Source organism: Haliaeetus leucocephalus, unplaced genomic scaffold (genome assembly GCF_000737465.1).
Source record: "Haliaeetus leucocephalus isolate CR32 unplaced genomic scaffold, Haliaeetus_leucocephalus-4.0 Scaffold340, whole genome shotgun sequence".
In the NCBI taxonomy this organism is placed as follows: Eukaryota; Metazoa; Chordata; class Aves; order Accipitriformes; family Accipitridae; genus Haliaeetus; species Haliaeetus leucocephalus.
In genome coordinates, this window is record NW_010972776.1 from 6,715,065 (window position 1) to 6,727,949 (window position 12,885).

The following is a 12,885-nucleotide window of genomic DNA, read 5'->3' on the forward strand; positions in this document are numbered from 1 at the left end:
GATAAAAGCTTATTTCTTGTCAAATGTAGAGATCTAATTAAATTAACTCAAACGTTATGGCGTTGATTTCAGTGGTTCTTTGTTAGTTGGATACTCAGACTTCCAACTTGAAATTGCTGGTCATTGGTGAGTTGTGCAATCTATTGGTGGAAGATTTAAAAAATCCTAAACATATTGCATTTCATCTTGTAAATGTGCAGCAGAAACAAAGAGTCTGTTTCTGGATTTGTAACCAGAATATACATTTTTGTTGAAAGCAGAAAGTAGAAGTATGGCTGGGTTTTTTTAGACATTGTCAGATGAGTAATAAAGGTAAAAGTGTGACTTTGCAGGACTGGAAACTTAGATTTTAAACCTAGAGAGACATCATTCTGTGTCATATTACATAAGGTGAGAGCCGTAATATAGTAGCATTTGTCATGAGAGTACAGAATGTTCAACTTGACCACATAAAAGATGATTTTCAGAGCACCATCAAAAACTAAAACCAAAATATCTCTTTAGACAATGAAATATTGTAGTAACGAGAAAACAACCAACTAGAAACTTTGCAGAAAAGTTCAAGAACCAATAGTTGGTCTATACCAGTATACAAAACAGGTAACTATATTAATGAGGAATTTTATATTCAGGGTTGGGCTCTAGATTATGAGTTCTGAAACTGTGTAGTTTCTGCCATCTTCCATATTTTTGTAACGATACACTCTGTAATAATTATTGTTTTGAGTGAAATTTTCTGTGGTTGCACTAGAGCTAGTCAGTAGATTCCAGGTAAATCCTGTGACATATCAAGGTCAAAACCAAATTTCTTGTTGGAAACATCTTGGGCTACACGTTCTAAATTCTGGTAAGTTTTGATGTCTGTGTTGTATTCAGATTTCATATTTGTCCAGTCCACCTGAAATCAGTTAATCATCATGGAAAACAATGTAGGTTTCAGGGCCACTTTGGAATCTGTGTAGAAAAGATTAAAAAACATGGACAAGTTATAGCTTGACATTTGCCATGACATTTTTCTGTGTACACTTTCTTAGTAAAAGTCCTGAAATAGCATGCTTGACTTTCCAACCCCTCTTGAAAAAGCTGATTCACAAAAATGAAGCTTAATAAAGATCCTTTGAAGGATTCCCCCCGCCCCCCAAACTGGATGTATTATGAGGTATCATGCTGAGAAATGAAGTTTGGCAGTTAAGTCTGAACTAATTGCTTCCCTTTTTTGGGGATTAAATGTGTGATAAAAGTGAACGTATACCGATACGGCTGTCAGGAGCTGGCCAAGAATTCTTTAAGCCATTTGATGAAAGGTAATTGATTCTCTATCATATGGGCATGCAGTTGTTTTTCCTCTAAAATAAAATGTATTTTTAAAAAGTTTTTTGTCTTACAAACTCTGCGATAAGAAAAGGTCAGCTACAGAAGTTTTATTCTAAAAGGTAGAAAGGCTCATATAAAGCGATTACTGTCTAATGAATATTATGTTCTGTGTCACAGAGAGATTTCTTTGTTACCTATTTGACTTTGTAATTGTCATCTCAAAATGAATTTAAGATCAACTTTGGTCGCTTCTGGTTCAGGCACTGCGATCTGATATTTTTTGTGACATCGATTAGTACAATTAGCTAAAAGTGGTTTAGGACCTGGAATAATTTAAATACAAATTGAATGAGGTCACGACAAGATTGAAGAATAATAGTATTGTGGTTTAACCCCCAGATAGCAACAAAGCCCCACACAGCCGCTTGCTTGCTCCCCCCCCGCAGTGGGATGGGGGAGAGAATCAGAAGGGTAAAAGGGAAAAAACTCATGGGTTGAGATAAAGACAGTTTAATAGGTAAAGCAAAAGCCATGCACGCAAGCAGAGCAAAACAGGGAATTCATTCTCCACTTGCCATGGGCAGGCGGGGGTTCAGCCATCCCCAGGACAGCAGGGCTCCAGCACGCCTAACGGTGACTTGGGAAGACAAAATGTCGTAACTCCAAATGTCCCCCCCACCTCCTTCTTCTTCCCCCAGCTTTATATGATGAACGTGACATCGTAGGGTATGGAATAGCCCTTTGGTCAGTCAGGGTCAGATGTCCCGCCTGTGTCCCTTCCCAACTTCTTGTGCTCCCCCCAGGGTCCTCGCTGGTGGGGGGTGTGAGGAGCAGAAAAAGCCTCGACTCTCTGTAAGCACTGCTCAGCAACAATGAAAACATCCCTGAAGTATCAACACTGTTTTCAGCACAAATCCAAAACATAGCCCCATACTAGCTGCTATGGAAAAACTTTATCCCAGCCAAAACCAGCACAAATAGTAAAAATAAATAAATAAATAAATAAAATAGTCAGCAAGAGTATTTGAGCAATCCCCCTTCCTCAAAATGAATTCCTGAGACTGGTTTCTTCCCTAAAATATTGGAGCAGTTGTTCAACTATAAGCAATTTTTAAAAGAAAATTATTTTCTAATGCTAAAAGCATTGATGATTTTGTTTTGCCTTATGCATCTGCTAATCACATAAATTAAAAGTTGCTTAGTACTGTGACTGAAACATAGCCTTCAAACAGTAGTAGAACTTGATTACAGATGCATTTAATTGTTCAGGTATCACATGGTCATTTTTCTTTCATTTTTTTGAGCTGCACAATCTTTTCCTTCCCACATAGAGGCAATGTCTTCCCATTTGTTACCAAGTAATCCATGGTAAAGGCTTTTTTTTTATGTTTAGTGAATCCTTGTAAACTTTTATGTTTAGTCATCCTTGTAAGGGGCATAAGTCCATTCAGAATTGGGCCCCAGGGCTAATGTTGATGCATTTCAATTAAACACATTCCTGCTGAAGTAGACCTTGACCATTGCGACATTTTCTGAAAATGGTAAAGTGTACGCATTTCAAAAATTGTTTTCAGTAACCTGCCAGCACAACAAAGCTCACTTTTTCTCATTCTATTAACTTTATGTAAGCCTGAGATCATGTTATCATAAACAATGAGCTTAACTGGTACGTAAGCAAGGATTTGCCTTGCTTTGTGGACTGACGTGAGGTATAGGTTCACTTATCAGTCATATTGTCCTAACTTGTTCTCCTTTAATTAAAAAGTAAATAGGAGTCATGAGACTGTATTTTAGTGCAAAATGCTGGGGAAGACTGCTTCCTGAAGATATTTATTATGCATGCAAAATGAATTTAGCAAATGAATAAAATGCAAATATATGAGGAGAACACAAAAACACACTTTCCATAAGACACTGAAAATCGACCTTTTTAAGTGAATATATTGCAATTAAAAATTCTGGTACTGATTATGAATAGAAGTCTCATTTAGAAGTTTACACAGGACACATATTAGACTTAAGTACTTGAGAGTTCAAAGCAAAACAGGGTAGTGCAAGATGTGAATAGAAATATAATTTTGAAACAATTTGGAGAAGCAGGCAGATAGACAGCATGTGTTACCTACTTTGGTATTGGACTGGACTCTTTCAGTAAGGACCCAAATTTATGAAAAATTTCCTGGGAAGTTCGTGTAAACCTTTGCCCAAATGACTGTGCAATACTTACACTTTTTATTAACTTAGATTAGTTTACAATTAGTATATTTGTAATAATGAGTACAAGATGTTTTGCAAGGTACATGTGGGTATTACCTCTACTGGAGAATGGAAGTGCACCAGTAAAATATGTGGGTAGTCCTGTAGTAATGAGTAAGTAAAAAGGAAGGCAGCAAAACACTCCAGAAACAGGAGCATGTTCCCAGGGCCTCCCGGACCCTTAGCTGTGAATCTGATCTGAAGAAAGCACATAGATAGGAGGTGGATCGTGTTTTGGGTGCATGGGCTGAGCTCTTTAAGTGTAGTTTCTGTAGTCCTAAATTATTCAAGTAACTTAAAAAGCCTAAGCTATTTTGTTGTTTCACTTTACCATCAATAGTGCTACCGCAGTTCTTATATTTCATTTAAGAAAAGTAGTAGTTATTGGGATTTTTTATGTTCTAACCAAAATAGCTTCCTTGCTAGAGCAAACTGAAAAAGCAGTCATCGTGAAGGTCCTGAAAAAATCTGCTAGATGTTTATTCCTACCTTTTTGATAGATGATAATATGCTGAAGGCTGAGGTAAAACTTTGTGCAATAGAGGCCACAAAAAGAAACTGAAATTGGTCTCTCCAAGTTTCTAGTTCTTCCAATCTAAATCAGAAAGTTACGTTTCTGAATCGCTTCTCTGGTATGTGCTTGAACGCTTTGAGCTGGGAAAAACGTGACTGTTTGTTGAGTTCATGGAAATATAGGTGACATTTGGAGGTATTGTTTAGATTAAACCTCTTCCAAATTTACTTTAAGACCTCACTTAAATCTACTTTTTCTTTGTGCTCTGTAATGAGGGGAGATGAAAGGAAGTTAAAATATTCCAATACTTTTATTCAAAAAAAGGGGGGGGGGAGCAAAAAAAGAAGTTAAATATTTTAGAAATTTCTTTAAAAATAGCTCATAAGAAGTGAGCTTGGCTTCAGGGAAATTGTTACTTGTCTTGAAGAAGTTAAGGACCTATTTTTAGGACAATTTGGTACAATTGTTTAGAGGAGAGAAACTAAAAACTCCCATGAAGTTTAAATCATCAGAGCTGTCCACTACCACAGAAGTGAGTTCAAGAACTGCCTGCTGAAACAGAGGCAACCCAAGAAGTTAAATACTCCCATCTTTATGGAAAGTCTGTGGAAGAGCTCTAATTTTATGCACATTTGTCATTCATGGTTCAGGTTAGTCCCTAAACAGAGCACTACCACATGTTTTCTGGTGTGACCTTTCAGCTGTGCTCTTTGAACTGCAAGAATGACTTTAAAAGCCTCATAGGCTACAACAGACTAAACACACTTCAGTTTCCAATATGAAATTTTAGCAGCAGTTGTTTTTCTAAAAAAAAAAAAAAAAAAAGAGAGAGAAAAACCTTTTTTCCTGGCTCAGCTGTAGCTTTTATTGCTCCTCAGGTTAGCAGAAGAATGTTAGTTTACCTATATATTTTTTGTCAACTTCAATTCTCGTTTTGATCTTCTGAGTAATAAATAGAAAAGAATATTATTTTGCATTTAATATCAGGAGGTATGGATGTTGGGGTCTCTTTTTGAGGTTTAGATAAGATTTGCCAAGAAGCAATAAAGGAATGTAATATTGACAAAAAGGATTCTAAATGTAACTTAAGGGTCGTATTTCATAAGGTGCTAGCAGGGATAGAAAAGGGAGATATTTTATCTTCATGTTCATGTTGAAATGGTTGCTCTGTTGAAACAGAGAAAATGGCTACAGAAGCAGGTGAAGGATTGCATTTGCACTGTGAAAAATAAGATAAACATTCTTCATCATTCTCAAGTGTTTGTTTTCTACCTTTATAACACAGTCCTCATGGTTAATTTAGCAGTGCACAGATTATGCTAAAACAAATTACCTAGCTATCCTGAGGAATCTTAGTTCTACATCTGTGTCAGATACAGTCATAATGCAGTGCAAGGGCTGGCTGTTTCAAATAATTATTTTAAAAAATGAAGATACTTTAATCTCTCTGCTGTGTTGCACAGGTGGGTTAAATGTCAGCTCCATACACTTATTTGTGTTCGGTAGAAGACCTGAACTGCTTGATGAGCTTTATCTCTGGACAGTGTTAACTGCCTGAACTGTTTTTGCACAAATTCTCATACAGTAGGTACAAGCAACACAAGGCATACAGAACAGCAAAGCATCTTGATTTTTTTGTTTTTTAACACTTCCTATCTTAAATACTTGTTGAAGAGAGATTTCCATGGAAGGAGGGTGACAAAAAACTTAAATGTACATACAAAGCAGAAAGGAGACTCAGAGATAACAGAACTTGTCTAAAAGCATGCTTGAAACTTAGTCCTTCACATATTGATTATTATTTTTTTAAATCTTGATTTTGTGTTTTATGGAGGGAGGCTTAAGGATTGTGTAATACTATTGCAGTCTTTGCTGCAGTAGTATTGTACATGGAAAGGCACAATTACATTAATCTTACCTTTTTAGAAAATGTTTTTTCATGCCTTGTTTCTCAGTATCCAAAATTGTGAAGTTAATATTGTCAATCCATCTCCACGTGCCATTTGCTGATGGAGAAAATATAAAGAATGGCTTGAGTTTGGGACAGCTTATGTATCTTTGGAAAGCTGAAATTTAAAAATAATGTTCTGGAAATAGATTATATGCTTTGTTTCTATCTGATACTTGCTTCTTTGGGAAGTAATGTGCTTTAGAATTAAACTGCTAATTGATTGTAAAGTTTTGAATTCAGCGTGTTATATGAAGAAAAATCAAGACAGACTAGTCATACCTGATCGTGCACTTTCTAATATATTTTTGTCTTGATAAATATTCCAAACAAACAATTAGTATTTGGAAGGACAGTGTTCTTCATAAATATAAAGGTCATATCTACACTAGAAGACACTTGAAAATTAAAATGCTTGCTCAAAAGTAAAGGCTTAGTTCATGACTACAGATACCCAGGAACTGTGTTCCTCATGCTGTAACTTAGGCAGCAGCCTAAGTGCCAGAAATTGGTTTCTTGCGCTCTCATTCCCCATTTTATCACGTACCCTTTTAAAATATGCACCATCGATAAGGAGTTGCAGGTTGATGCTTTAGCTAGAGCGGATTGAAAAGATCATGTGACTTACACTCCTGCTATTGCCTGTGCTATATCATATAATCCTTTTCAGAATTTTTTGCTTCATTCTTAAAATCTTTAGATTTGTTATTCCCACAGTCTTGTTTGGAAATGCATTCTAGAACATCATTTTTGATTTCAAAGATACTTCCACTAACTCAGCCTAAATGTTTTCCTGTTTGCTGCTGTACCAAAACAGCCCTCTCTTGGGGAAGCTCTCTGTTGGGATGAGTTTTCTCTCTTGGGACTTCAGAGATTCTAAGCACAGGAGAAGGTTGTCACACCTCTTTTCAGTGGCTGGTTTATGTAGTCTAAAGAAATCATGCTGCCTTAGGCGTTTCTTGTTAGAATCCACTCCCCTGCTTATTGTAGAGGCTTTTCAGGTTGTGATTTGTCTTCTGTGAATGCTGTAATCAAGCTTGTATACCACTACTGCTGGAAATAGAATAAGCTGACTTTTTAACACACTGATCAGATTGGTAATTCAGCATTTGTTTCTTTTATTGCCTCTTTATATTGGGGCTCTTGGTCATTCCCTAATGAAGAACTCCTGGCTTGCAACTGAAGTTATACGTGCTCATTCTCATTCTATAATTTTCATTTATTTTATTATTCCAAATCTCATGCATATTCTGATCTTACCTTCCAAAAATGTTATTATTTCCTATTTGTATGTCATCTGTTGTTATGGCAAATCCACTAATTAGGTTTTCAGAAAAATTCAGCTGATAAGCTCTCAAATGTTAAAGCTTCCTATCTATAAACAACCTTTTGTTGTTACTTAGCCAGATATTTTACTATTGAACATCTTTTGCACCTTCCACTAATGAATTAAACAGCCATTATATCAAGTGTTGAAGACCAGATAAATGAGAGAACTTTTCTAGCCAAATGAAGTGCAGTATATTGCATTAACAGAAACCAGAAACCATAAATTCGGTCTAATATCTTTGGCAGAACTATAGTCTCATGATCTTGTGTTCTGCTGTCTTCAAAACTTGTTTGAAAGGCCTTTCATACTACCAGGTGAAGACTATCACACTTTTTTTCCTCCAGCTAATGTTTTGGTTTTTCTTATAAACAAATTCTACATTTGCTGTTCTCAAATAATAATAGTAGGTATTTTGTCATTTCAAATGGCACATTAATTTCACAGAGATTTGCAATTTGCTTCCACATCAGCTGAGAGAACTTCATGTTAGTTGATTTGGCATTACTCATCCCTGATCATTTATCTATCTTGTCTTTGTTTCAAGGAGTAGTACTATTTATGTGCATTAACACAGAAGTTAAAAGTTCACTTAGTTTGACTGCGTTGAGATCATGATACATGTCTAGCAGTAGTCACTGTTCTGTTTGTAATACTGTCTTTCATTCCTCGTCCCCCACCCTTTTGTACATCCAAATTTTCAGTTTCTGATTTAATTTCTTACGGTTTATCAAAAGTTTCCTTTTTTGAAATTGGCAGTCTGGTTGAGAGTACTAATGTTTAGAATGTCATTTAACATAAAAATCTGACCACAAATACTAAGTGCTTATTAACACCAGTTCATCTGAAGTCTCCTGTTATTTATAAAAGCAAAATGTAAAATCCAGAATATTGCCTTTATACACAGGAAATTTGTTTACCGATGCATGATATGACTATTCTTCAGCATTCATAAGTGGATGGAGCTTATGCCAGTCTCTTTTGTATATACTTTTCATGGTGTGACCTACTCTAATTCCTTTTTCCCTTCATCTGTTCTGTTTCTTGTAACTGGTCAAAAATTATGAAAAGTTTAGGTATCTTTGTATTAAGTTTGCCTGCTCATCCCTAATGTGACTTTATTTGTTCATTGTATCGTATTCATTTCTCTGTCTGTGCCTCTCAGCTTGCTTGGGGCTTGTCAGCAGTGTAAGAATCAATAATATTGTTCTATGGAAGAAGAAAGTTATTTTTGTCTTCGTTATTATCTTTGAAAGTGGCCAAAATCTGTTGAGTAACACTGGTCTAAATTGTGGCACCTGCAACAGGATGAGTCTTACTGTAACCTCCTAAAAACACACTCATTTTCAAAGCAGACTGTGCTAAACCAATTCCGCAGTAGAATATTAGTGTGTAATCCAAATTAAAACAAATCGGGCCTGCAGTTAACAGATCAATTAATGATGAAGAATTGTTTTGCCTTTTCAGTTCTGTTTAATATCTATAGTGAATCTGGCTCTTTGCTAAGGCTAATCCAAGCCTTATAAAGCCAGTCGTAAGAGCAAACAGCTTGCAAAGTTGTTGTTTTTTTTTTGCATGCATACATTTGCTGTCTGTTTAATGCTTGGGACCAACTTGGAAAAGAAAGAACGAGGAAGAAAATTACTTGTTGCGGGTGAAAACCCTATCCTTGTGTACAATAGAAGATAATCTAAAAGTGAAGTAAGGATTATGTATTTTATTTCCACTGACAATTTCTGTTGGAATTTTCTCAGTTTAGAAACTTCTGGTAGTTTTCGTCTTTGTTTCCAATTTGTGTCTACAAGTTGCTGTAGGTAATATAAAAAAACAAAAGGCAAATCAAGGACATAGATCGTGAGTGAACTATCTCAGCAAGAACTCTGGGGAAAGGCTGAAATTTCTGTTGATTTTATTTATGAATTTTAATGAAGGGTAACTGAAAATGCAGTTCTCTGTCCAGTTCCCACTTAATCACCTGATGACTTTGATTAAGATGCAGTGCTGAGTTCAGACCTAGCATAAATTTCTTTGAGGAGTTAAAAAATCTCATCACTGTGCTCTAGAGCTTCCTTAATTCATGTGTCATTATATTGTATATTTTGATATTCCAAATCTAGGGTGGTTTTTAGCAGTTGCAGTAATTAGCAGGTAGAGTAGCACACTCAGCAAAAAAGAAGTTCAAGGCTGCATAAACATTTATGAAGTATTGAAGGATTTTTGTCTTTGAATAAACTCTGCCAACTCTTTATTTTTAGTGAAGATCGGATGATATTGTAATATTTCTATGCATAAAATATTCTAACATATTAACTAATTCTATTTATTACAGTCACATTCATTAAACATTTCAGACCAATTTGATGTGTATTAGTTTGGACAAAGTGTATTCACAGACCTTTGATTTAGAAAATAAATTTCATACAGAGCCAACAATAAATCAATGAATAAGCATGTGTAGGATAAGGAGCACAAAGAAAAATAATTATGTTGTATGCTTTAGACAAGATTCTGGCTTTATATATTTGAGTGTGAATCGAGAGAAGCTAATTTACTTGTTTTGCAGGAGCTTCATTTTTTAAGGGCTTTAGATGGAATGTAATTAAAACTGGTATTTCAGAAGTCTTCTGCTGGTTGCTACTCTTGCTCTGCTCCCTTTCATCTTGCACTGGAGAGAACTTTATATATGTGTTGTATGTTATACATAATGGTTTAAATGATGTTGATGTATAATTTAAATTTATCAAGTAGTTACACTGATGATCATCATGTAGAAATCTGTACCAGGTACTGTTCTAGGATTGGTGTGCTCTTATATCAGGTCCGGGTTTAGTCTAATAAATCTAAATGTAATAGAGAACCAGGGCAGAATAGCTTTTGCATTAATAAGTTCCTTTTAAACTTGAACAGTTGAGAGCTTGAATGTGCATTTAACCTCCTACACTTTGTGTGAGTCATAAGTGTTTTACTGTAATGTAAATCTTTTGCATAAAGTAATTATCTTCCCACTCTGTGATGGGGAAATTTATATTAACTTGAAGCCTGAGAGATGTGAATAAAATGTCCACCTACCTGCTGAGTCCAGTCTATAGTTTAGTTTTGGGTTATAACACAGACGTGAACAGAAAAAGAGGCATTCATCAATAGTTCTGTAACATTGCAGTTCTTTGACCTCTATTTCTCGCGCTGTTGAATGCTGCTATCAACTGTTATTAACAGACTGAAATGCAAAGGAAGTTAAAGACTTAAATACATAAAAAGGAAGTAATCTTTCTACCCAGATTTCCATAATGCACCATAAAGTCCGGCAATTTAAAGGCTACAGGTTAGCTTGGATATGAAAAAAGCAAGAGAAAGATTTAGCAGAAGTAGAATTCCGCTTTTAAGAAACATTATGCCACCTACTTTCACTGCATGATTCTCCCCTCTTTGTTCTTTCCTTCTCTTAAACCCTAAGTTCATCCATGGTATACTGTTACATGTGTAGCATATGGCATATGTATCCTCTCATGTCGTATAAATAATTTTTTTTTTCCCAAGGATTTAATGCATCATGAAGATGGGAGGCAACATATGAAATATTTGCAGTACTACAATATTTAACTTTTTGCCATTCAGTTTAATCAGATTTTCCATGTGCAATGCTTAAATCAAAAAGAGATGACCTGTTTCTACTTCAGGAAAGTCTTAAAAGAATTTAACAGTGAAACAGCAGATGCTCACCAGCAGCTGTCTGTCTGCACGCTGAAGGTGTTATCAATAATGCACAAGATAACATCTCCAAGTTGAAAGAACAGAAAGATTGGCATCAGTTTTGCTTAATAGAGCATCATACACAAACTAGGCAGTGATACCTGAAGCACTGACAGCATCCATTACATTAAAATGTATACGCCTCCCATTTGGAAGTGTTATGTAAACTTGACAACACTTTTACTTTTTTTCTTGCTAAAGTCTGATTTCAATTGCACTGAGATTAATATTGTTTTTCTCCTATTCTAGAGGGTGATGAGACAGGAGTAATGGATAGTCTGCTTGAGGCCTTGCAGTCAGGAGCAGCATTCAGAGATCGCAGGAAACGAACACCAAGAGGACAAGGTAAGATGCTTTCTAAAAACCAGTAGTTATAAACTGAGTGGGCAAAAGTTCTTTTGCAAAGATTTACCAACAGTTTTCCCTGAAAACCATTGAGCTACTGTGAAAACTCAGCATGCTCTTTGTGATCACATATTTTTAACTTGATAGTTCTATCTTCAGATAGCTGTGTGCTCTAAGATATGACAAGGGTTCCTGTTGTGTTTGAAATGGCATTTAAAACATTGCTGCACAAAGTATGTTTGTCTTAATCTTTAAAACTGTAAGTATAATTAATTTACTGTAGATGGTGCTGTGAAAAGTATTTGCTTCTTACATCAGTAAGAGTTTGGTCATATAGCTGATAGTCTTTTTCAAGCATTGGTCTTAGATATGTTCTGGTTTGGTTGGAAGTCATAGTGTGTGTAGTCATATAAGTCAATTTACAATATAGTAGCTTCACTTTCTTCAGGGAGACAATAATATTGTACTGAATTTAGTCTGGTGTACTGGTTTAGTCTGAGCAATTATTGCTTCCTGTAAAGTTGGTTTTGAGAAAATTTGAGAGAGGGCTAAGCAACTGCAGGGTTTTCTCTAATCAACTCTCCTCTGCTTATGATACGCCAGTTGCATACAGGTTGTGAACTGTATTTACTCTGCATTTATTTTTCATCAAAGATCATGGTAGTATAGTGTATTTTGCAATTTTTCTTTTAAAACACATCTTACAATAAAAAATGCAGTCTTAAATTTACAGTTGAAAGTTATAGTTATTTGGCATTAAATCAAAAGCTTATGTTGGATATGTGCTGCTAAAGGTTTGGCAAAGTGGAGTCATCTTATTTTATAAATAAGTCATGTTTATCTACCTAATGCTCAGTGAGCTAGGGTTAGATCCATGTTGGCTGATTATTTTGTTTTTTAGAGGAACAGAAGAGTAAAGGCAAATTCTACTATGCTCTTTCACCTAGCTAGCAAAGACCATTTACCAATAGAATTATTTTTAATTTGCCATATGCCTGATCTTCTGGAAAAGATGAAAATAAGTTATATAATTTGTTCATACTAAGAAATGAATTCTGCTACAGTTCCAGTATCGTTCTTAATTCAGAGCTTGTTTCTGCTCTCAGATCAGAACTGAAAGAACTCCTCGATCAAAATGTGGGTTTTTTCCATATCTTGAGAAATATCAATGTGAGAGATGGTCTGTCTGTGTTGTGGCTTGAGGAGAGATTTGTCACCTGGTGGTGACAAAGAAAAGTTTCCCAGGAACCAGAGTTGATGGCGAAAATCTGCTGCAGCTGAGAAAGCCAAGGAGATGCCTGAAGCCAGGTCCAAAACCAGTGACTCCTCTGCAACAATAGGGGGCAGAGCTAATTAAAAAATCCCTTTTATTTCTCCTCTGTTTCATATAGTCACTTTGACTTCTGTGCGTTTGAAATTTCATTGTGTCAG

General features: G+C 35.6%; 1 protein-coding gene across 3 annotated transcripts in view; it reads left to right on the forward strand.

Annotated features, from left to right (window-relative positions):
• The window catches only part of DIAPH2 (diaphanous-related formin 2), a 265,399-nt gene that overhangs the window by 186,466 nt on the left and 66,048 nt on the right, over nucleotides 1–12,885 (forward strand). For all 3 annotated transcript variants that reach the window (XM_010572431.1, XM_010572432.1, XM_010572433.1), the window contains one exon: nucleotides 11,359–11,454. In XM_010572431.1, the coding sequence (XP_010570733.1) occupies nucleotides 11,359–11,454 (96 nt within the window). The remainder of the gene's footprint in view (nucleotides 1–11,358; nucleotides 11,455–12,885) is intronic.